Here is a 24654-nt window from a genome sequence, read left to right on the forward strand (position 1 = left end):
CCGGGGTTATCATCGGATGGGGCCACAGTGTCTCTTGACCCCTCCTGTCTCAGCCTCCAGTATTTATGCTGCAGTAGTTTATGTGTCAGGGGGCTAGGGTCAGTTTGATATATCTGCAGTACTTCTCCTGTCTTATCCGGTGTCCTGTGTGAATTTAAGTATGCTCTCTCTAATTCTTTCTTTCTCATTCTCGGAGGACCTGAGCCCTAGGACCAGGCCTCAGGACTACCTGGCACGATGACTCCTTGCTGTCCCCAGTCCACCTGGCTGTGTTGCTGCTCCAGTTTAAAATGTTCTGCCTGCGGCTATGGAACCCTGACCTGTTCACCGGATGTGCTACCTGTCCCAAACCTGCTGTTTTCAACTCTCTAGAGACAGCAGGAACGGAAGAGATACTCTTAATGATCGGCTATGAAAAGCCAACTGACATTTACTCCTGAGGTGTTGATCTGTTGCACCCTCAACAACTACTGTGATTATTATCATTCGACCATGCTGGTCATTTATGAACATCTTGGCCATGTTCTGTTATAATCTCCACCCGGCACTGCCAGAAAAGGGCTGGCCACCCCTCATGGCCTGGCTCTTCTCTAGGTTTCGGCCTTTCTAGGGAGTTTTACATTTACATTTACATTTAAGTCATTTAGCAGACGCTCTTATCCAGAGCGACTTACAAATTGGTGCGTTCACCTTAAGACATCCAGTGGAACAGCCACTTTACAATAGTGCATCTAAATCTTTTAAGGGGGGTGAGAAGGATTACTTTATCCTATCCTAGGTATTCCTGAAAGAGGTGGGGTTTCAGGTGTCTCCGGAAGGTGGTGATTGACTCCGCTGTCCTGGCGTCGTGAGGGAGTTTGTTCCACCATTGGGGGCCAGAGCAGCGAACAGTTTTGACTGGGCTGCGCGGGAACTGTACTTCCTCAGTGGTAGGGAGGCGAGCAGGCCAGAGGTGGATGAACGCAGTGCCCTTGTTTGGGTGTAGGGCCTGATCAGAGCCTGGAGGTACTGAGGTGCCGTTCCCCTCACAGCTCCGTAGGCAAGCACCATGGTCTTGTAGCGGATGCGAGCTTCAACTGGAAGCCAGTGGAGAGAGCGGAGGAGCGGGGTGACGTGAGAGAACTTGGGAAGGTTGAACACCAGATGGGCTGCGGCGTTCTGGATGAGTTGTAGGGGTTTAATGGCACAGGCAGGGAGCCCAGCCAACAGCGAGTTGCAGTAATCCAGACGGGAGATGACAAGTGCCTGGATTAGGACCTGCGCTGCTTCCTGTGTGAGGCAGGGTCGTACTCTGCGGATGTTGTAGAGCATGAACCTACAAGAACGGGCCACCGCCTTGATGTTAGTTGAGAACGACAGGGTGTTGTCCAGGATCACGCCAAGGTTCTTAGCGCTCTGGGAGGAGGACACAATGGAGTTGTCAACCGTGATGGCGAGATCATGGAACGGGCAGTCCTTCCCCGGGAGGAAGAGCAGCTCCGTCTTGCCGAGGTTCAGCTTGAGGTGGTGATCCGTCATCCACACTGATATGTCTGCCAGACATGCAGAGATGCGATTCGCCACCTGGTCATCAGAAGGGGGAAAGGAGAAGATTAATTGTGTGTCGTCTGCATAGCAATGATAGGAGAGACCATGTGAGGTTATGACAGAGCCAAGTGACTTGGTGTATAGCGAGAATAGGAGAGGGCCTAGAACAGAGCCCTGGGGGACGCCAGTGGTGAGAGCGCGTGGTGAGGAGACAGATTCTCGCCACGCCACCTGGTAGGAGCGACCTGTCAGGTAGGACGCAATCCAAGCGTGGGCCGCGCCGGAGATGCCCAACTCGGAGAGGGTGGAGAGGAGGATCTGATGGTTCACAGTATCGAAGGCAGCCGATAGGTCTAGAAGGATGAGAGCAGAGGAGAGAGAGTTAGCTTTAGCAGTGCGGAGGGCCTCCGTGATACAGAGAAGAGCAGTCTCAGTTGAATGACTAGTCTTGAAACCTGACTGATTTGGATCAAGAAGGTCATTCTGAGAGAGATAGCGGGAGAGCTGGCCAAGGACGGCACGTTCGAGAGTTTTGGAGAGAAAAGAAAGAAGGGATACTGGTCTGTAGTTGTTGACATCGGAGGGATCGAGTGTAGGTTTTTTCAGAAGGGGTGCAACTCTCGCTCTCTTGAAGACAGAAGGGACGTAGCCAGCGGTCAGGGATGAGTTGATGAGCGAGGTGAGGTAAGGGAGAAGGTCTCCGGAAATGGTCTGGAGAAGAGAGGAGGGAATAGGGTCAAGCGGGCAGGTTGTTGGGCGGCCGGCCGTCACAAGACGCGAGATTTCATCTGGAGAGAGAGGGGAGAAAGAGGTCAGAGCACAGGGTAGGGCAGTGTGAGCAGAACCAGCGGTGTCGTTTGACTTAGCAAACGAGGATCGGATGTCGTCGACCTTCTTTTCAAAATGGTTGACGAAGTCATCTGCAGAGAGGGAGGAGGGGGGGGAGGGGGAGGAGGATTCAGGAGGGAGGAGAAGGTGGCAAAGAGCTTCCTAGGGTTAGAGGCAGATGCTTTAGAATTTAGAGTGGTAGAAAGTGGCTTTAGCAGCAGAGACAGAAGAGGAAAATGTAGAGAGGAGGGAGTGAAAGGATGCCAGGTCCGCAGGGAGGCGAGTTTTCCTCCATTTCCGCTCGGCTGCCCGGAGCCCTGTTCTGTGAGCTCGCAATGATTCGTCGAGCCACGGAGCAGGAGGGGAGGACCGAGCCGGCCTGGAGGATAGGGGACATAGAGAATCAAGGGATGCAGAAAGGGAGGAGAGGAGGGTTGAGGAGGCAGAATCAGGAGATAGGTTGGAGAAGGTTTGAGCAGAGGGAAGAGATGATAGGATGGAAGAGGAGAGAGTAGCGGGGGAGAGAGAGCGAAGATTGGGACGGCGCGATACCATCCGAGTAGGGGCAGTGTGGGAAGTGTTGGATGAGAGCAAGAGGGAAAAGGATACAAGGTAGTGGTCGGAGACTTGGAGGGGAGTTGCAGTGAGGTTAGTGGAAGAACAGCATCTAGTAAAGATGAGGTCGAGCGTATTGCCTGCCTTGTGAGTAGAGGGGGAAGGTGAGAGGGTGAGGTCAAAAGAGGAGAGGAGGAAAGAAGGAGGCAGAGAGGAATGAGTCAAAGGTAGACGTGGGGAGGTTAAAGTCGCCCAGAACTGTGAGAGGTGAGCCGTCCTCAGGAAAGGAGCTTATCAAGGCATCAAGCTCATTGATGAACTCTCCGAGGGAACCTGGAGGGCGATAAATGATAAGGATGTTAAGCTTGAAAGGGCTGGTAACTGTGACAGCATGGAATTCAAAGGAGGCGATAGACAGATGGGTAAGGGGAGAAAGAGAGAATGACCACTTGGGAGAGATGAGGATCCCGGTGCCACCACCCCGCTGACCAGAAGCTCTCGGGGTGTGCGAGAACACGTGGGCGGACGAAGAGAGAGCAGTAGGAGTAGCAGTGTTATCTGTGGTGATCCATGTTTCCGTCAGTGCCAAGAAGTCGAGGGACTGGAGGGAGGCATAGGCTGAGATGAACTCTGCCTTGTTGGCCGCAGATCGGCAGTTCCAGAGGCTACCGGAGACCTGGAACTCCACGTGGGTCGTGCGCGCTGGGACCACCAGATTAGAGTGGCCGCGGCCACGCGGTGTGGAGCGTTTGTATGGTCTGTGCAGAGGAGAGAACAGGGATAGACAGACACATAGTTGACAGGCTACAGAAGAGGCTACGCTAATGCAAAGGAGATTGGAATGACAAGTGGACTACACGTCTCGAATGTTCAGAAAGTTAAGCTTACGTAGCAGGAATCTTATTGACTAAAATAATTCAAATGATACAGTACTGCTGAAGTAGGCTAGCCGGCAGTGGCTGCGTTGTTGTTGTTCTATCTCTCTATAGTGCTGTTTCTTGTATTATGGTCTCTTGTTTCTTTAGAGGTTTCACTTTGTTGTCCTTTTCTTTTCCTTTTTCTTCTGTCCTTATTTTGTCTTCCTTTCTTCTGTTAACTAGATATTTTTTCCTAGCCACCGTGCTTCTACACCTGCATTGCTTGCTGTTTGGGGTTTTAGGCTGGGTTTCTGTACAGCACTTTGAGATATCAGCTGATATCAGAAGGGCTTTATAAATTAATTTGATTTGTTTGTCAATTTTTGTTAAATCACATAAAGAGTACTCTTCCATTTCAGAGCCTGGATTTTTCCCCTGAGGCTAATATCCATTACATGTTGATATCAATTCATAAGTGGGCACACGTTTAGGCTTCTACATTGTGAAATCATTACAATACTCCTACTACAATGTTAAAAAATTCTACATTGTGACATTAATTCATTGAAATCATGAAACAACTACGTCATGTATGTGTTTTCTAATATTTGATCAGATCTTTTATCAGATTATCTCTGGTCACAGCTATGAGATTTCAATCCTGTGTATTCTCTGGTGTTGAGTCAGATTGCCAGATGTAGCAAATCTCTTCCCACATTGATCACAGCTATAAGGTTTCTCTCCTGTGTGTATTCTCTGGTGGTATATCAGGCTGTTTGACTGAGTAAATCTCTTCCCACACTGATCACAGCTATAAGAACAGGGCTCCGGGCAGCCGAGCGGAAATGGAGGAAAACTCGCCTCCCTGCGGACCTGACATCCTTTCACTCCCTCCTCTCTACATTTTCCTCTTCTCTCTCTGCTGCTAAAGCCACTTTCTACCACTCTAAATTCCAAGCATCTGCCTCTAACCCTAGGAAGCTCTTTTTGCAACCTTGATCACCTTTCCCACATTGATCACAGCTATAAGGCTTCTCTCCTGTGTGTGTTCTCTGGTGTGGAGTCAGATTGCCAAATGAAGTAAATCTCTTCCCACATTGATCACAGCTATAAGGTTTCTCTCCTGTGTGTATTCTCTTGTGCACTGTCAGATCTCCAGATGAAGTAAATCTCTTCCCACATTGATCACAGCTATAAGGTTTCTCTCCTGTGTGTGTTCTCTGATGAATTTTAATGCCTGATGATGTGAATCTCTTCCCACAGTCAGAGCAGCAGTGAGTTCTCTTCCCTGTGGGTCTCTGCGGGTGTTTATTGAGGTGTTCTGATCTGGAGAGACTCTTCTCTGTCTCCTCAGCATCATGAGGTTGTTGAGGCTTCCCAGAGGATCCACGATTGTCACGTCTCTCTCCTGTGTGAACAACAAAGTCAGACAGATGATTAAAGGCCCACAACAGCGATAATCCAGGGTAAAGGTTGATGCCAACAGCATAGCCATGATGTTGTACAACAATTGATGTCTGTAATGAATGTTAAAATGATTGTCTTAAAATGAGCAAGAAGTCATATTTTGTCTTGTTTTCACATTAGTAGTAACATCTAAGACTGTAGACTAGAAATAAGTTATTCATGTTGTTGAAACTCTAAACAGTGTGGTAGAAGACTTTTGGTCTACAATACAGGCCCCTTTGTGTTTTCTAAAATTGCGGCACGAGGGCAATTTGATTGCATAAACTCCTCCATGCTAATGACGAAACCACTAGTTATGGATGTCGTATATCTGGTGTGACAAGAGATGAAAAGAATCTGCCCACTCCATCAAGCAATGGGGACAGCAACACAGGGCATTCACGGGACCTCATGGAACCATGGACCACACCTGCAGAAACTGGACAACAGGGGGAAGCAGAGGAGATACCTATCATAGACTTCTCCCAGCTGACGCTTGACATGCCACCTACGCCGCCTCAAGTGGTAGAAACAACCAGCTGGTATCATTAAGTAGAATCAGCCAACAGTAACACGGAAGCAGCAGAATGGGAGTTAGTAGTGCATGACCTAGATTTAGAATAAGAAGCTTCCATTTAGACACAGGTCTAAGATGACGTAATAAGCAATCTACCGTCCCAGTGTAAGCACTCAGTGTAAGCAATCTACAGTCCCCGAGTAAGCACTCAGTGTAAGCAATCTACAGTCCCCGAGTAAGCACTCAGTGTAAGCAATCTACAGTCCCCGAGTAAGCACTCAGTGTAAGCAATCTACAGTCCCCGAGTAAGCACTCAGTGTAAGCAATCTACAGTCCCCGAGTAAGCACTCAGTGTAAGCAATCTACAGTCCCTGAGTAAGCACTCAGTGTAAGTAATCTACAGTCCCTGAGTAAGCACTCAGTGTAAGCAATCTACAGTCCCCGAGTAAGCACTCAGTGTAAGCAATCTACAGTCCCCGAATAAGCACTCAGTGTAAGTAATCTACAGTCCCTGAGTAAGCACTCAGTGTAAGCAATCTACAGTCCCCGAGTAAGCACTCAGTGTAAGCAATCTACAGTCCCCGAATAAGCACTCAGTGTAAGCAATCTACAGTCCCCGAGTAATCGGCCGGTGCAAGCAGCAGGGCAGTGTCAGTGTGAAAGTGTGGATTAGAAACTTGCGAACTTCCCCTGTAAAAAGGTATATAAAGAGAACAGAGATCATAAGAGAGGCATGATCCTCACTGACATATGAGACAGACTTCATATGGAGAATCATCATAGGTAAATTTAATATTGCACTATACGCTTTTTGTTAGACTAGAACAATATTTGAAACACAGGGGTCTTGACACCTCTTGATCACAGACAAAGCGGCAGTCACACAGTGAGACATCAGGTACAGATGTGATTAGCAATACAAGGAAACAGCCAAGTACCAGTTACAATATATTGAGTCCATACACAGAGTTGGAAGTGTATTAGGATATTGGAATTCGGAATCGAGAGTTAGTGCTGTGAGAATACCAATTACAGGAAAGTGACCAGGGGGCTGAGCATTTAAGGTAATTGAACTATTTTTGCTATTTAGTCAATATTGTTAGAAGTGTTAACGCATTTAAAGTTTTGCAATATTATCTGGCATAGCTTAAAGCATGAAGGATTGATTGAGCATTATTGATGTATTAGGAAACTGTAGAACCATTGAATTGTAATAATGTGTATAAGACAAAAAACAGAGTGATTTAATAAAAGCTTGAAACTTTGACAACTAGGCCAGATTAACGATCTGGAGAGCAAACGCCTTCAACACTCTCACTGAACAGAAAGTGACCCTGGTTATAGGTTAAAGTGATTAGGAGAGTCAAAATATATACCAATACTAGTTTCCAAGTGACTACTAGCTGACGAGCATAATAACCAATAGAAGAAGTTATTAGGTATTGATATATACAGAGGTAAAATAAACTTGAAGGTAAGGAAATATAGGAGGAATCCATAACAGGAGTATATCTAGGAGTATAATAGGAGTATATCTATCCAAGACCTCATACTAGACCGGAAAATAAGGGAGTGAACGAAGGAACAAACCCAACTCACACGAAGGGCCATTACGAAGAAATAGAAGGGTTGGTAGGGCCGCACGGCTAGGCCCTTGTTACACCGCAGTAACTAAAATCCTAAAGTACTCTGCCCAGCCAGAAGACAGGGTAGAGGCATTTGCTGCAGGTATTGGGCAAAAGTCAGCACCGTGACACTGGTAATGAGGAAACCACTAGTTATGGATGTAGTATATCTGCTAATGAGGAAACCACTAGTTATGGATGTAGTATATCTGGTAATGAGGAAACCACTAGTTATGGATGTAGTATATCTGAAACCACTAATGAGGAAACCACTAGTTATGGATGTAGTATATCTGGAAACCACTAATGAGGAAACCACTAGTTATGGATGTAGTATATCTGAAACCACTAGTTAATGAGGAGGAAACCACTAGTTATGGATGGTATATTTAGTATATAACTGGAAATGCTAGTTATGAGGAAACCACTAGTTATGGTATACGAAACCACTAGTATATCTGGTAATGAGGAAACAGCTAATTATGGATGTAGTATATCTGGTAATGAGGAAACCACTAGTTATGGATGTAGTATATCTGGTAATGAGGAAACAGCTAATTATGGATGTAGTATATCTGGTAATGAGGAAACCACTAGTTATGGATGTAGTATAACTGCTAATGAGGAAACCGATAGTTATGGATGTAGTATATCTGGTAATGAGGAAACCACTAGTTATGGATGTAGTATATCTGCTAATGAGGAAACCACTAGTTATGGATGTAGTATATCTGCCAGGAGCAAAAATGGTGAGCAAAGATTTGTTTTTCACAATGTATTCTGAATGTGAATGGGGGAAAACTCAGGGAAGTAACCTCCATTTCCAGGTTGCTTATGAGTGCATTTCACACTACTTTGGGTGTTAATTGTAAGGATCGATTGAATGTCCTGCTTAATATAATGTTTGTGTCATCATCGCAAATCAAAAAACACTTCAACCAGTAAAATGCTTTTTGGTTTTCCAATCAACCTGACAATGAGGGTTTGTACACTGTTATCCATATTGGCCCACAACTTCACCTAACAACAAATATACCTGTAATGAACGAAGAAGCACTTTAGTTGTTGTTGCATGACATACTGTGGGGCAAAAAAGTATTTAGTCAGCCACCAATTGCGCAAGTTCTCCCACTTAAAAAGATGAGAGGCCTGTAATTTTCATCATAGGTACACTTCAACTGTGACAGACAAAATGAGAGAATATACTATATAGCCTAGAAACCTGGTTAAACTATCATTATGACATCATGGGTGAATTCTAGAATATACTATATAGCCTAGAAACCTGGTTAAACTATCATTAGGACATCATGGATGAATTCTAGATTTCCCCCTGAGGTTAATATCCATATCATGCTGCAATCAATTGAACAGGGTAAACAATAAGGTAGATCATTAAAATACTCCTACTACAATGTTAAAACATTCTACATTGTGACATCATTAAAATACTCCCACTACAATGTTAAAACATTCTACATTGTGACATGTTAAAACATTTACATCGTGAATCATTAAAATACTCCTACTACAATGTTAAAACATTCTACATTGTGACATCATTAAAATACTCCTACTACAATGTTAAAACATTTTACATTGTGACATTATTTCAGTGATATCATGAAACAACTTCTTCATGTATGTATTTTCTGATGTTTGATCAGAGATCTTTTATCAGAGTATCTCTTGTCACATTGATCACAGCTAAAAGGTTTCTCTCCTGTGTGTGTTTTCTGGTGTTGAGTCAGATGGCGAGCTTGAACAAAACTCCTCCCACATTGATCACAGCTATAAGGTTTCTCTCCTGTGTGTGTTCTCTGGTGTACTGTCAGACCTGTAGATGTGGTAAAACCCCTCCCACATTGACCACAGCTATAAGGTTTATCTCCTGTGTGTGTTCTCTGGTGTACTGTCAGACCGGTAGATGTGGTAAAACCCCTCCCACATTGATCACAGCTATGAGGTTTCTCTCCTGTGTGTATTCTCTTGTGCGCTGTCAGATCTCCAGATCGACTAAAACTCTTCCCACATTGATCACAGCTATGAGGTTTCTCTCCTGTGTGTATTCTCTTGTGCACTGTCAGATCTCCAGATGAAGTAAATCTCTTCCCACACTGATCACAGCTATAAGGTTTCTCTCCTGTGTGTGTTCTCTGGTGTTGAGTCAGGTGGCTAGATTGAGCAAATCTCCTCCCACATTGACCACAGCTATAAGGTTTCTCTCCTGTGTGTGTTCTCTGGTGTTGAGTCAGATTGCCAAATGAAGTAAATCTCTTCCCACATTGATCACAGCTATAAGATTTCTCTCCTGTGTGTATTCTCTGGTGTTGAGTCAGATGGCAAGCATAAACAAAACTCTGCCCACAATGATCACAGCTATAACGTTTCTCTCTTGTGTGTGTTCTCTGGTGTACTTTCAGAGAGATTAATGTTGTAAAACTCCTCCAACATTGACCACAGCTATAAGCTTTCTCTCCTGTGTGTGTTCTCTGATGAATTGTAATGCCTGATGATGTGAATCTCTTCCCACAGTCAGAGCAGCAGTGAGTTCTCTTCCCTGTGGGTCTCCGCGGGTGTTTATTGAGGTGTTCTGATCTGGAGAGACTCTTCTCTGTCTCCTCAGAATCATGAGGTTGTTGAGGCTCCCCAGAGGATCCACGATCGTCCCGTCTCTCTCCTGTGTGAACAACAAAGTCAGACAGATGATTAAAGGTCCAAAACAGCAGTAATCCAGTGTAAAAGTTGATGCCAACAGCATAGCCATGATGTTGTACAACAATTGCTGTCTGTAATGAATGTTAAAATTATTGTCTTAAAATGAGCAAGAAGTCATATTTTGTCTTGTTTTCACATTAGTAGTAACATCTAAGATTGTAGACTAGAAATAAGTTATTCATGTTGTTGAAACTCTAAGCAGTGTGGTAGAAGACTTTTGGTCTACAATACAGGCCCCTTTGTGTTTTCTAAAATTGCGGCACGAGGGCAATTTGATTGCATAAACTCCTCCATGCTAATGAGGAAACCACTAGTTATGGATGTCGAATATCTGCTGTGACAAGAGATGAAAATAATCTGCCCACTCCATCAAGCAATGGGGACAGCAACAGAGGGCATTCACGGGACCTCATGGAACCATGGACCACACCTGCAGAAACTGGACAACAGGGGGAAGCAGAGGAGATACCTATCATAGACTTCTCCCAGCTGACGCTTGACATGCCACCTACGCCGCCTCAAGTGGTAGAAACAACCAGCTGGTATCATTAAGTAGAATCAGCCAACAGTAACACGGAAGCAGCAGAATGAGAGTTAGTAGTGCATGACCTAGATTTAGAATAAGAAGCTTCCATTTAGACACAGGTCTAAGATGACGTAATAAGCAATCTACCGTCCCAGAGTAAGCACTCAGTGTAAGCAATCTACAGTCCCCGAGTAAGCACTCAGTGTAAGCAATCTACAGTCCCCGAGTAAGCGGCCGGTGCAAGCAGCAGGGCAGTGTCAGTGTGAAAGTGTGGTTTAGCCACAGCTCCAGAAACTTGCGAACTTCCCCTGTAAAAAGGTATATAAAGAGAACAGAGATCACAAGAGAGGCATGATCCTCACTGACATATGAGACAGACTTCATATGGAGAATCATCATAGGTACATTTACTATTGCACTATACGCTTTTTGTTAGACTAGAACAATATTTGAAACACAGGGGTCTTGACACCTCTTGATCACAGACAAAGCGGCAGTCAAACAGTGAGACATGAAGTACAGATGTGATTAGCAATACAAGGAAACAGCCAAGTACCGGTTACAATATATTGAGTCTATAGACAGAGTTGGAAGTGAATAGTATTAGGATATATGCTTTTTGTTAGACTAGAACAATATTTGAGAACCGGATAATTTTGCCCAAGTACTTATTGGATCACTATCTGAGTGACTTTAATAAAAGCTTGAAACTTTGACAACTAGGCCAGATTAACGATCTGGAGAGAAAACGCCTTCAACATATTTGGGGCTGCAGGGTAGCCTAGTGGTTAGAGCGTTGGACTAGTAACCGAAAGGTTGCAAGTTCGAATCCCGAGCTGACAAGGTACAAATCTGTCATTCTGCCCCTGAACAGGCAATTAACCCACTGTTCCTAGGCCGTCATTGAAAATAAGAATTTGTTCTTAACTGACTTGCCTAGTTAAATAAAGGTAAAATAAAAAAATTAAAAATTATGAGGCTCGTTTGAATGTCCTGCTTAATATAATGTTTGTGTCGTCATCGCAAATCAACCTCTTTGTACTTAAAAAACACTTCAACCAGTAAAATGCTCTTTTGCTTTTCCATCAGCCTGACAATGAGGGTTTATACACTGTTTGCCAAATTGGCGCATAACGTCACCTAACAATAACATAGACCTATGTAATGAATGAAGAAGCACTTTGGTTGTTTTTGCATGACACACATAGTGTACTCTAGGACCCATAACAATAACATAGACCTGTAGGACCCATAACTTCACCAAACAAATATAGGAAAATAGCTCTGCGTGTGGTACTGACCATCAAGGGACAGTTCTCTACACATTAACAGGTAAGAAACTCTGTGTCCAAACAGACTAACGAGACCCTACTGTAAATCAAGTAGACAATAACACATTATAAACATCAATTTGTTAGTGATGTTGGATCCAAAGTGGAGCACGGCATAACTGTCTTTACCAGAGTAATGAATGAAGAAGCACTATGGTTGTTGTTGCATGTTGTGATGTTTGTCATTTGACTGTCATTCAGAAAATGATTTCCTGGACCAGCTGATGATTGTTGAACATGTGACTGTAACTAAACAGCTACAGTATTAAGAATGATTTGTAATTATTGAAGAACCACATTAATGACAGTATTGATTTGGGTGTTGTCAATAAAGTTAAGGTGACTCTCGGTTAGAATCATTGGATTGTGCAAACTCTGAAATGATTTAGGATCTGTGCCAATGAAAACTGTTTTCCCAGCGTAACATAAGGAGACACTAAATGTTACGTAGGTAGAGTGCATTTCAGAGACCTGAATACAAAAACTGTCCGACAGCGAGATCCAGTATTTAAGTTCCTCACATGACAAGCTTAACGTTATGACTATAACTAATGTTCCCTCTACTTACTCAACATACCATGGGGAAATACAATCATTCCTCATGCCGACGCAAACGGATAATAAATGAAAAGGCCCATGGCAGACCACCCAGACCTGACCCCGCAAGAAGAGTCAGTTTTGTCAATTTATTCATTGTCTTTTGTTTGAAACACTCCTGTCAATGTTGAGTAAGGACACACACCTAATTAGGCATATAGAAGTAGGACGAGTCTACCTGGCCTGCGCACAAATGTAGGCCTATAAATGTGCCCATTTGGGGATGTCTGATAGTATTTCTGATTGTCTTAACGCACCACCACTAATGAGTTGTGGAGCTTCTTAAAGCAAATGTATCTTCACCTCAAACAGCAAGTAAACAAAGTCTAATCAAAATCAATTGCAAATGAGAATAGTTCCTCAAAGTATTTGAAAAATATTTCCAGCTCTCGCCCTTTTGATAACCACTCGGCATGAAAGGGAAAAATGTAATGCTCTGATCCAGTGGAAATGTCATAAAATACCTGATTACATCTTAGCCCCTTTCACAAATAGCCGACAACTGTGTCTGTCCAGAACTCACTGGCACGGGAAACTGAGAGCCCAGAATATTTTATACAATGTTTCAAGTTCATTGTAGACAGGCCATTTATAGTATATTTATTTGCAATGCTTTTATTTGTTGGCTTTATGTAGACTATTTGTTTTTACATAGTTGGCAATGGCAATAAAAGTTACTTATCATTTTTAATTTAGATAGAATGTAGATTAATCACAGACAATGATTTTGAGATACTATTATAAATTAAATGAAACTGTTCCACGAAAATGTGCATATGAAAACCATAACTGGCACGCAGATTGGTAGAAATGGTCAGATAAATTTGCACTCCAAATGTAGGTTGCCGACAACTTGTGTTGCCTATTACCGGCAATGTCAGAATTGACAAAGGCCTCCAGGAGTAGGTGGTTCGGTTAGAGTCTTTTCTCTTCTGGTTAGACTATATTGATGTAATGGCATGAAAATAAACTGGCTGAATATTATACAATGACTTATCAACAGCTCTAACAATTTGACCTCCACAGGAAATCTACACTGGTCATTCTAGAATATACTATATATCCTAGAAACCTGGTTAAACTATCATTATGACCTCATGGATGAATTCTAGAATATACTATATAGCCTATAAACCTGGTTAAACTATCATTATGACATCATAGATGAATTCTAGAATATACTATTTATCCTAGAAACGTGGTTAAACTATTATTATGACATCATGGATGAATTCTAGAATATACTATTTATCCTAGAAACGTGGTTAAACTATCATTATGACATCATGGATGAATTCTAGAATATACTATATAGCCTCGAAATTAAACTATAATTTTGACCTCATGGATGGCCAGTCTTTGTATTATTAGGGTCCTGATGGGGTACAACAGTTGAACTAAGCTCTTGAGGCATGTGTTATATTCTTCAAGAATCAATGACTATAAATAAATAATTTAAAAGTAAAAAAATGGATGTAGCATTGCAGATTTCCCCTTTAACACCAAACATCAGTCCAACAACTGCAGAGTTTGTGCCTCTGTTTTTAAGACAGTACTTACTAGTGTTAATCAGGGCCCGGTTTCTCAAAACCATCTTATGGCTAAATGCATTGTTAGAACCATTGGACGCCTGAATATGCTTTTGGGAAACCGGGCACAGATATCCAGTTTCCTCGTCTTCTTCCTCCTCCTTTTTGGATGTGACAGTCACCTCTTCCTCCTCCTCTTTCACTCCAAAAACCGCATCCTCCTCTTTCTCTTCCTCCTCTTCTTTTACTGTAACATCCTCCTCCTCTTTCACTCTGAACGTATCTTCCTCTTCTTTAACTGAGACGTCTTTCTCTTCTTCTTTCACCGTAACAGCCTCACCCTCTACTTGTTTTTGTATTGTAACTTCCTCCTCCTCTTTCACCAGAGCTTCTTTCTCCGTCCAGCAGACCACCTCTTCTTTATCAGGAGGAGAGCAGCTTAGTGAACTCATGGTCAGAGATGTTAGCTAGCTAGGCTAATGCTAACTTAACCAGCCCGCTAGCTGACTAATAACAACACCGTAAATATGAAATTAAATCGGATAACTAACTAGACGACAGTAGTCAGTTTAAAATACAGTGGCTAATAAACACGAAAGCGCCTAAAGCGGTTTATTGGTTCGTCTATTTTGTCTATCAAGCTACGGAGGTGTCTGACTAACTGTTGCTGCTGTTGAAAGAAGCGTTCCGTCCACTAGATTATACGTCACACCAACAGCATCGCCTTAAATTCCCAGACCGCCATCTGCTGACTGGAGTGGGTAACGCAGTTGAGTAAAATGTAGATTATATCTTCAGACAACAAGTTAAAGTGTAGGAAGCATGAGTTTTTACTCACCAGTGTAACAATACAGTGTGGTTAAAGACTTAGTAAGCTAGTTGTAGTCACTTTATGGTTACCTATAAGAACAAACAGTTATGTTTTTGCGTTATTACATATTTATTAACTTATTTCGGAAAATCTTCTAAACTACCCACAATGCACTATTTCCCAACGTCATATGGATGATCAACTCTGTGCTACCGAGTTTGTATGCCAGTGTAACGACCGAGGTAAAGACAGTTTGAAGTTGGATATTCAACAGATATTCACGCTTTCAAACCTAAATAGCTTTCAAACCACTTGAGCCACAGACTCCAAATAAGTGTCATGATGTTGGAAATATTGCGCACAACATTGCACAGTTCTTATTTTCACGATTTGGACATTAATTCTCTTTCCAAAGCTAATAAACATGTGGAAATGTGAGCAATATTTTGTATTCCTTGTTGAATTATTTAGGGAGCGTAAACAAAGTACAAACTTTTTTTACATTCAAATTTCAATAGGTCCTTGGTCATGTGATCTACTGACTTCAAACAAGGTTCAGAATGTCCACTGACTACCCTTCTATATTGCACACACTTTAGTTTGTCCATTGTCATCTCACATGGTTTTACATACAAAAAAATGTAAATAAAAAATTCAATAGCTCCTTGGTCGTGTGACCTATTGTCTGCTGACTACCCTTCCATATTGCACAGTCTGGTTTGTGTAGTGTAAAATCACAAGGTGTAACGTACATTTTTGATTGTTTCAAATTTGCAATAGCTCCTTGGTCATGTCAATTACACACCTAAGAAGCGTGCAGTGGATATACACCCATATTGTATAACCTCTAGTCATGTCTCTTCTATATTGTTGCACATTAATATTAGTTTGACAGTTAGATGGTTCAGTCCAGTGTTGTGTTTACCCTTTTCTTTAATGTTTATCTACAATAATTGGTAGTTCTAATTTTCCCTATTTTCCCATGTTGATAGGAGAGAGACAGATAATATCTCCTTTTATAGTTAATATCAACCATAAAGGAAAAGGGCAAATACTGAACAGGGATGGAGTCATGTTATTGTCCAAAGCAGGGATGGAGAGTTAGCTGGTGAGGTAGGCTGGTCAATACATATACTGAACAGGGATGGAGAGTTAGCTGGTGAGGTAGGCTGGTCAATACATATACTGAACAGGGATGGAGAGTTAGCTGGTGAGGTAGGCTGGTCAATACATATACTGAACAGGGATGGAGAGTTAGCTGGTGAGGTGCTGGTGAGGTAGGCTGGCGCAATACATATACTGAACAGGGATGAGTTTAGGCTGCTGGCAATACAACTGAACAGGGATGGAAGTTAGCTGAACAGGGATGGAGAGTAATGGTGGCCAACCACAGTAATGGTTTTTCAATACATATACTGAACAGAGTTAAATCAACTGGACTGAACAGGGAAAAATGTAACATTGACAACATTAAACAGAAATTGTAAAAAGACCTTTAATCTTTTCCAACATGTCAACAGACACTTAACTTCAAATAAGTATGAAACATTTCACCATGTTAACTTCCTCTTTATCCCTGGTTGATGTACATGTCAGTGTTAACTTCCTCTTTATCCCTGGTTGATGTACATGTCAGTGTTAACTTCCTCTTTATCCCTGGTTGATGTACATGTCAGTGTTAACTTCCTCTTTATCCCTGGTTGATGTACATGTCAGTGTTAACTTCCTCTTTATCCCTGGTTGATGTACATGTCAGTGTTAACTTCCTCTTTATCCCTGGTTGATGTACATGTCAGTGTTAACTTCCTCTTTATCCCTGGTTGATGTACATGTTCTGATGACACATAGCCCTTTTTCAAAGGGAGTCATTGGTTTTTAGGGGCTGTCGCTTTTTAGCTTTTTGTCTGAAAGTATTTTCTCAACTGCGATACCGACTCCAGTCAGCAGATGGCGATGTGCGTCTTTCAGGTGATTCTGCCACTGTGACGTATAATATAGTGGATATAGTGGACGGGACACTTCTTCAACATCAACAGCTACTCAGACACTTTGGTTCACTCTAACTGTATGGAAAAATGTGTATTCAATAAATATAGTGTAACCGATGTGAAATGGCTAGCTAGTTAGCGTTTCAATCGGTGAAGTCACTCGCTCTGAGACCTTGAAGTAGTTGCTTTGCAACGGTCGTGGGTTTTGTGGAGCGATGGGAAACGATGCCTCGAGGTTGGCTGTTGTTGATGTGTGCAGAGGATCCCTGGTTCGAGCCCAGGTCGGGGCGAGGAGAGGGATGGAAGCTATACTGTTGCAATAGCAACTCCTCTCATACTGGGAAGACACCCCTCCCCCCCCTGAATTTTCAGGCTTTAAGGGCAGTTTTATTTCAATTGTAGTACCGGGATGGAGAAAATCCAGTTAGCATTTTATAGTCACCTCGTTAGGATAACTTATCCTAAAATGGACACACTCCCATCAGTTTCTGGGACAACTGCCCAGACTTTGTAGACTGTTTAATAATGCTTAAACCTCATCTTTATCAAATTATCCATTAAAGATACCAATGCAAAACCTACATTCATCTACATATGGGTTGTTTAAATTGTATCTAATGATTATGCCAGTAATACTTCATCAAATCTCTAGTAATAAATATACCCACATACAATTCATCATATTTTCATATTCACAGAATCCATATAAAACGTAAGAAATTCTCAGCGACTTGCGACAACCATTCCATTTGCTTTTTCAAGGACTCTCCATAGCTACACAGCAGCTCTCCAAACATACTCCCAGCAGAATAAAAAAATAAACTTTTGTTTCCCAGACAATGACCATAGGATCCTCAACAGTTCTCTAACCTTTCAGAGACCACGGCAAAATCAAGCCTCCCAGGAACTATAGACCTTCCGCTGCTTTCTAAAATATCATCCCGTTTATTATCCAATTTTCAATAATCTGAGTAAGCATATTTCTATATGTTACTATCCAAACGTCAGATTAAGACTCATTTCCACATTCACACAACTCTCATATCAGTCACACAATGCTATTCCCAAACATACCTAATCAATTAGTTTTTCAACAATATTTTTACCTGCAGGAATATTTTCACATTTCTATCTCATGGTTAGTTCCTAGGATAATGCAACTCATACATTTATACTCAGAGCCTCCTGACTGGGCCCTGTTTACACCTCCACACAGGAATACACACTCAGATCCTCCTGACTGGGCCCTGTTTACACCTCCACACAGGAGTACACACTCAGATCCTGACTGGGCCCTGTTTACACCCCCACACAGGAATACACACTCAGATCCTGACTCGGCCCTGTTTACGCCTCCAAGGTGCCCCCTCACATAGGAATACACACTCAGAGCCTACGAGGATTTTCTAAAAACTCTCACCTTTAAAAAAACTTGGTGTATAGAATCTGCTCGCTGCCTCTCAGGTCTAAGGTGGGTCCATCTGCTCCGTTCCTGAAGTGTGGTCTCCATGAGATTCCAAGTTTGAGGGATCCCTCGAGGACGATTTACCCAGGTCGTCAGGAGCGGGTCACCAAGTCAAGATTCACATTGCCAAATGTGGTTGTTCATTTCTTTAATATCAAATGAGAAACAAACTTATCACACAAGTCAGATTTATTCTTAAACTAAATCTTTATTCACTTATTAATAAGGGAGCAGGTCAATGCAACACACACATATAAAGTGAATCAATTGAGTGCTCTACGATAATGATGGCTGGTCAACAAATCAGCCCTAGATGATTCGTTGAGAGCCACGAGACGAAAGTACAAGGGTCTTTTATAGCTAAGATACACCCCTTTCAACCTACATGACCAACAACAGATGTATAGAACGGGTCACAAGGTTAAGATTTGTATGAAAGATACTTGTAATTCACAGCAGACAGTATCTGCTGTAAAAACAGTACTCTTTGTGTAGAGACCAGGGTCTGTCCCTGGGGTCATCTCTCCCTGATACCATAGAGAACAGAAACATTAACTCATAATCTGGAATGCAGTCTCTTTAGGTTTTATCACACAAAAGACATTGTAAATCTCCTGTCAGTGTTTTCTCCCAGAAGCACATCCTCAGTAGAACACAGACACAATAGTTCTAAGAACCCTCTATTCTGTTGCATAAAACAACCATTTGATACAATAAAAGTACAATAACATAATGTTGAAGTTTTGCTCTCAGTGTCCACTGAAAGTTGACTTGTAACAACAACTGGGACCTAAAAGACACCCACCATGAGACCCACTACATCTTCCCAAGAAAATAAACAAAATAAAAACCCACAACAAACTTAAAAACAGGAAGCAAACCAAAACGGTAGCGCAACTAAAGGTGTTGCTTTGTCACATCTATCAAGACAACTGGAGAACCTGGACCAGCTCAGGTGAAACACCTTCCCACTAACGAGATGGACAAGCCAGCACAGGTGTAACACATACTGACTAACGAGGTGACACCAATCAGTGCGTCCTACGTGCTAACGAGCAAGACGTGCTAAAGTCCAACCTCAAAACATAAATGGAAAAAACAAAGCCTGTATCACCTTCCCCCTTAAGACAACAAACATATCCTGTATTTTTGTTGGACACGTTTGCTCACCACCAACAGAAAACAACTTCCATTTCACATTATAATCAACTACAATGCTTTACTTTCACCAATATAAACATGGTGTCTACTGGCTGTCAACAATTAAAAACAAGAAAAAACACCTATTCCTAAATAATAATAAACAATCATATTATTTTTTTCTCCTTTTTCTTTCTATAGAATCCTAAAACTCACTTGCTTCTAGAACTCGTCCCCTTGGAACGAGCCCAAACAAAACTCAGATCAAATTGTATTAGTCACATGCACCGAATACAACAGTGAAATGCTTCCTTATGAGCCCCTGACCAACAGTGCAGTTTCAATACGGAAAAGAATAAGAGATAAAACTCAAAATAAATTGGGATCATGGTAACACACTGGCTAACCGCAAAACACAAATCTTTTTGACTGCCCACCCCAGAGATAATCAGCAACCAAGTTGTCCTTGCCACGGACATGTCTGATTTCAAGAGGAAACTCCTGCGATATCCGTAATAACTTTCCACCTCACTGCGGAGCTTCTCTCTCTTTTCAGGGTTCACTAGATAGGCATATTGTTGGATCTGGGCCCAGTCCCCAATGTCATGCTCTAGTACATTTGGTTTGGCACATGTGAGAATTAACCCTGATATTCTAAAAACAGGGCAACAATGTCAATATAATTGTACCAAAAAATTGTCAGTTGGTTGCATGAATAAATATCAGAAATGTAACATTTGCATAGTCAACGATATTTTATTCATGTCAAAAACAGTTTTAACGTGTCCAAATCAATAGCAATATGCCGGAAAAGATTGAAAATATGACTATGCAATCAAATATTTCATATTTACATTTCATGTAACATTTGGTAGTGATATTTATTCATTCAACCAACATTACCATTTTTGGTACAATTCTAATGTTTATTATTTTTTAGAATATCAGGGTTAATTCTCACATGTGCCAAACCAAATGTACTAGAGCATGACATTGGGGACTGGGCCCCAGATCCAACAATAATGCCTATCGATGAACCCTGAAAAAGAGAGAAGCTTCCACGTGAGGTGGAAAGTTATTACGGATATCGCAGGAGTTTCCTCTGAAATCAGGACATGTCCTCGTGGCAAGGACAACTGGTTGCTGATTATCTCTGGGGTGGCAGTCAAAAAGATTGGTGTTTTGCGTGTTAGCCAGTGTGTTACCATGATCCCCACCACTTTGACACTTATTCTTTTCCCGTATTGAAACTGCACTGTTGGTCAGGGGCTCATAAGGAAGCATTTTCACTGCTGGCCTGCATGTGACGAATACAATTTGATCTGAGTTTCTGTTTGGAGCTGCGTTCCAAGGAGGACGAGGAGTTCTAGAAGCAAAAGTGAGCTTTGAGGATTCTATAGAAAGAAGAAGGAGAAAAAAATAATATGATTGTTTATTATTATTTAAGTAAAGAGGTGCTTTTCGGCGCTTTTAATTGTTGACGGCTCAGTAGACACCATGTTTATATTGGTGAAAGTAAAAGCATTGTAGTTGATTGCAATGTGAGAGTGGAAGTTGCGCTCTGTTGGTGTTAGAGTCATGGTCCAACAAAAATACGGGATATGTCTGTTGTCGCAAGGGGGAAAGGTGACTACGAGGCTTTGTTTTTTCCATTTATGTTTTGAGGTTGAAGACTTCAGCAACGGTCTTTGTCACTGCTAGGCACGAGGGACGCACTGATTGGTGTCGCCTCTGTTCAGTCAGTATGTGTTACACCTGTGCCGGCTTGTCCAATACTCTGACCCAGTGGGAAGGTGTTTCGCCTGAAGCTGGTCCAGGACTTCTCCAGTTGTCTTGATAGATGTGACAAAGCAACGCAGCTGGAGTTGCGCCACTGCTTTTGGTTTGCTTCCTGTTTCAAGTTTGTTGTGGGTTTTTATTTCGTTTATTTTCCAACTGGGAGAAGATGTAGTGGATCTTCAGCGGTGGGTGTCTTTGAGGTCCTGAAGCAGTGAAAGCAGCAAGTCAGCTCTTCAGTGGGTCACTGAGAGCAAAACTTCGAACATTATCGTTATTGTTCTTTTTGTCTTGTATCAGATGGTTGTTTTATTATGCAACAGAATAGAGGGTGCCAGAACTATTGTGCTCAGTGTCTACGGAGGATGGCTGTCTGGGAGAGAACACTGGGCAGGAGATTTACAATGTCTTTTGTGTGATAAAACTCAAAGAGACAGCATTCCAGACCATGAGTTAATGCTTCTGTTCTCTACGGTATCAGGGAGAGATGACCAGGGTATGACCCTGGTCTCTACACAAAGAGTACTGTTTTTACGGCGGATTACTGTCTGCTGTGAATTATAAGTATCTTTCATGCAAATCTTAACCTTGTGACCCGTCTCTATACATCTGTTGTTGGTCATGTAAGGGTGAAAGGTGTGTCTTAGCTACAAAAGACGCTTGTACTTTCCGTCGCTAAGAATGGCTCTCAGCGATCATCACTAGAGGCTGACCTGTTGACCAGCCGTAGAACGCCAATTTGATTCACTTTATATGACGATGTGTTGCATTGACCTCAGTTCTCATGCTAAGTGAATAAGGCTGGACTTAAGAATAAAATCTGACTTGTGATGACAAGTTTGTTTCTCATTTGATATTAAAGAAGTTAACCACCACATTTGGCAATGGGAGATGTGAATCTTGACTTGGATTGACCGCGGCTTCCTAGCGACCTGCAGGTAATCTCGTCCTCCGAGGATCCCCAAATTTGGAATCTCATGGAGACCGCGCACTTCAGGAGACGGAGCAGATGGACCGCACCTTAGACCTGAGAGGCAGCTGTGAGCAGATTCTAGTACGCCGAAAGTTTTTTTAAAGGTGAGAGTTTCTAAGAAAATCCTCGTAGGCTCACGAGGTGTATTCCTATGTGACGGGGGCACACTTGGAGGCGAAGAGCCTGAGTCAGATCTGAGGTGTATTCCTGTGTGGGGGTGTAATGAAGCAGAGGCCCGGGGCCGAGATCTGAGTGATGTGCTCACTGTAGCGGAAGGTAGCAAACAGGGCCTCAGTCGGAAGGATCTGATGTGTATTCTAATGTGGAGGTGTAAACTGGGCCCGAGTCAGGAGGCTGCTGAGTATAAATGCGGGTGCATTATCCTAGGAGCTAACCATGAGATGAGAATGTGAAATATTAATTCCTGCAGTAATAAATATTGTTGGAAAAGCTAATTGATTAGGTATGTTTGGAGTAGCACTGTGTGACTGATATGAGAGTTGTGTGAATGCGGAAATGAGTCTTAATCTGACGCTTGAATAGTAACATATGAAGGCAATAGCTGCTTTACTGGTTATTGAAAATTGGATAATAAGCGGGATGATATTGTAGAGAAAGCAGCGGAAGGTCTATAGTCTCCTGGGAGGCTTGATGTTTGCCGTGGTTCCTGAAAGGTTAGAGAACCGCTGAGGATCCTATGGTCATTGTCTGGGGAAAGAAAGTTTATTTTTTCATTCTGCTGGGAGTATGTTCGGAGAGCTGCTGTAGCCATACTGGAGAGATCCTTGGAAAAGCAAATGGAGGCTGGTTTGTCAGCGAAGTCGCTGAGAATTTCCTTACGTTTTATATGGATTCTGTGACTATGAAAAATATGATGAATTGTAATGTGGGTATGATCTATTACTAGAGATTTGATGAAGTATTACTGGCATAATCATTAGATACAATTTAAGCAACCCAATATGTAGATGAATGTAGGCTCTGCGGTGGTATCTTTAATGGATAATTTGATAAAGAGATGAGGTTTAAGCATTGTGAAGCGGTCTACCAGTCATGCAGGCAGTTGATCCCAGAAACTGATGGAGATGTGTCCATTTTTCAGGATGAGATTATCTCAACATTGCGACTATAAGCTGCATTTAACTGGATTTTCTCCATCCCGGCTACCTACAATTGAGAATGAAACTGCCCTTAAGGACCTGGAAAATTCAGGGGGTGGTGTCTTCCCAGTGTGAGAGAGCTGCTATTGCAACAGTATAGCTCATCTCCTCTCCTCGCCTCCGACCTGGAGCTCGAACCGAGGATCCTCTGCGCACATCGACAGCAGCCCGGCTCACTCGAGGCATGGAGTGCCCATCGCTCCGCAAAACCCACGATCAAGGCAGAAAGCAACTACTTCAAGGTCTCAGGAGCTGAGTGACTCCACCGATTGAAAACGCTAACCAGCTAGCCATTTCGCATCGGGTTACACTATATCATTATTGCATCAGCACATTTTTCCATACAGTTAGAGGAGCCGAATGTGTCTGGAGTAGCTGTTGATGTTGAAGAAGTGTCCCGTCCACTATATCCACTATATTATACGTCGCAGTGGCAGAATCAATTCTTGAAAGACGCACACGCTATCTGCTGACTGGAGTCAGTATCGCGGTTGAGAAAATACTGCTTCGAGACACAAGCTAAAAAAGCTGACGGCTTACTAACACCCCTTGAAAAAGGGCTTTGTGTCATCAGAAGGCATTTATCGATCAGGTATAAATAATGCTGCAAAGTGTAGCTAAATACGCTGATGCATATAGCATCAACCAGAGATTAAAGAGGAAGTTAACACTGACATAAAGCCATCAACCAGGGATGTAGAGGAAGTGCTACACGACAATGCATCAACCAGGAATAAGAGAAGTTAACAGCTGACATATGCTGCATCAACTCAGGGATAAAGAGGAAGGTGCTAACTGACATGCTGCAGCAACCAGGGATAAGGAGGATGCTTTACACCGACAGTGTACCATCAACCGAGGCAAAGAGTAGTTAACACTTGATGACGCGTGCATCAAATCCGGGGAGTTAAGAGGAAGCTGAGCATGGTGAAATGTTTCATGGTTATTTGAGAGTTAAGTCGTCTGGTGACATGTTGGTGTGATTGTGCCCACGGTGTTTAATTTGTCGATGTTACATTTTTTAATCGTTGATTTTCTGGGCCGCCTGTTACTGTGTGGTTGCATGTTCAGTATTTTGGCTGCCAGTAAACTCACTGCTGGCCCGCCTCACCTGTTGGGCTAACGTCCCACATCCCCTGCTGCAGTATAGCTGACCGGCCTACCTCGCCAGCTAACTTCTCCATCCCTGTTCGGCATCTATGGCGATGACCGGCCCACTCTGCGAGCACAGCTCTCCGTCCCTGTTCAGTATATGTATTGACCAGCCTACACTCGCTCGGCCACC

General features: G+C 42.6%; 1 protein-coding gene across 2 annotated transcripts in view; it reads right to left on the bottom strand.

The window, feature by feature from the left end:
• LOC135568958 (zinc finger protein OZF-like) overlaps positions 1-14759 on the bottom strand; it is a 53303-nt gene extending 38544 nt beyond the window's left edge. Inside the window, exons 1-2 of one of the 2 annotated variants that reach the window (XM_065015732.1) lie at positions 14088-14759; positions 8872-10035 (exon numbers count right to left, since the gene is read on the bottom strand). In XM_065015732.1, coding sequence (XP_064871804.1) covers positions 8993-10035; positions 14088-14508 — 1464 coding nt within the window. In that variant the 5' untranslated portion in view covers positions 14509-14759 and the 3' untranslated portion in view covers positions 8872-8992. Of the gene's footprint in view, positions 1-8871; positions 10036-14087 lie in introns of those variants that run through there. The other variant, XM_065015733.1, reaches the window with a different exon arrangement.
• Positions 14760-24654: the final 9895 nt, after the last annotated feature.

Source organism: Oncorhynchus nerka, unplaced genomic scaffold (assembly GCF_034236695.1).
Source record: "Oncorhynchus nerka isolate Pitt River unplaced genomic scaffold, Oner_Uvic_2.0 unplaced_scaffold_1307, whole genome shotgun sequence".
NCBI classification, from domain to species: Eukaryota; Metazoa; Chordata; class Actinopteri; order Salmoniformes; family Salmonidae; genus Oncorhynchus; species Oncorhynchus nerka.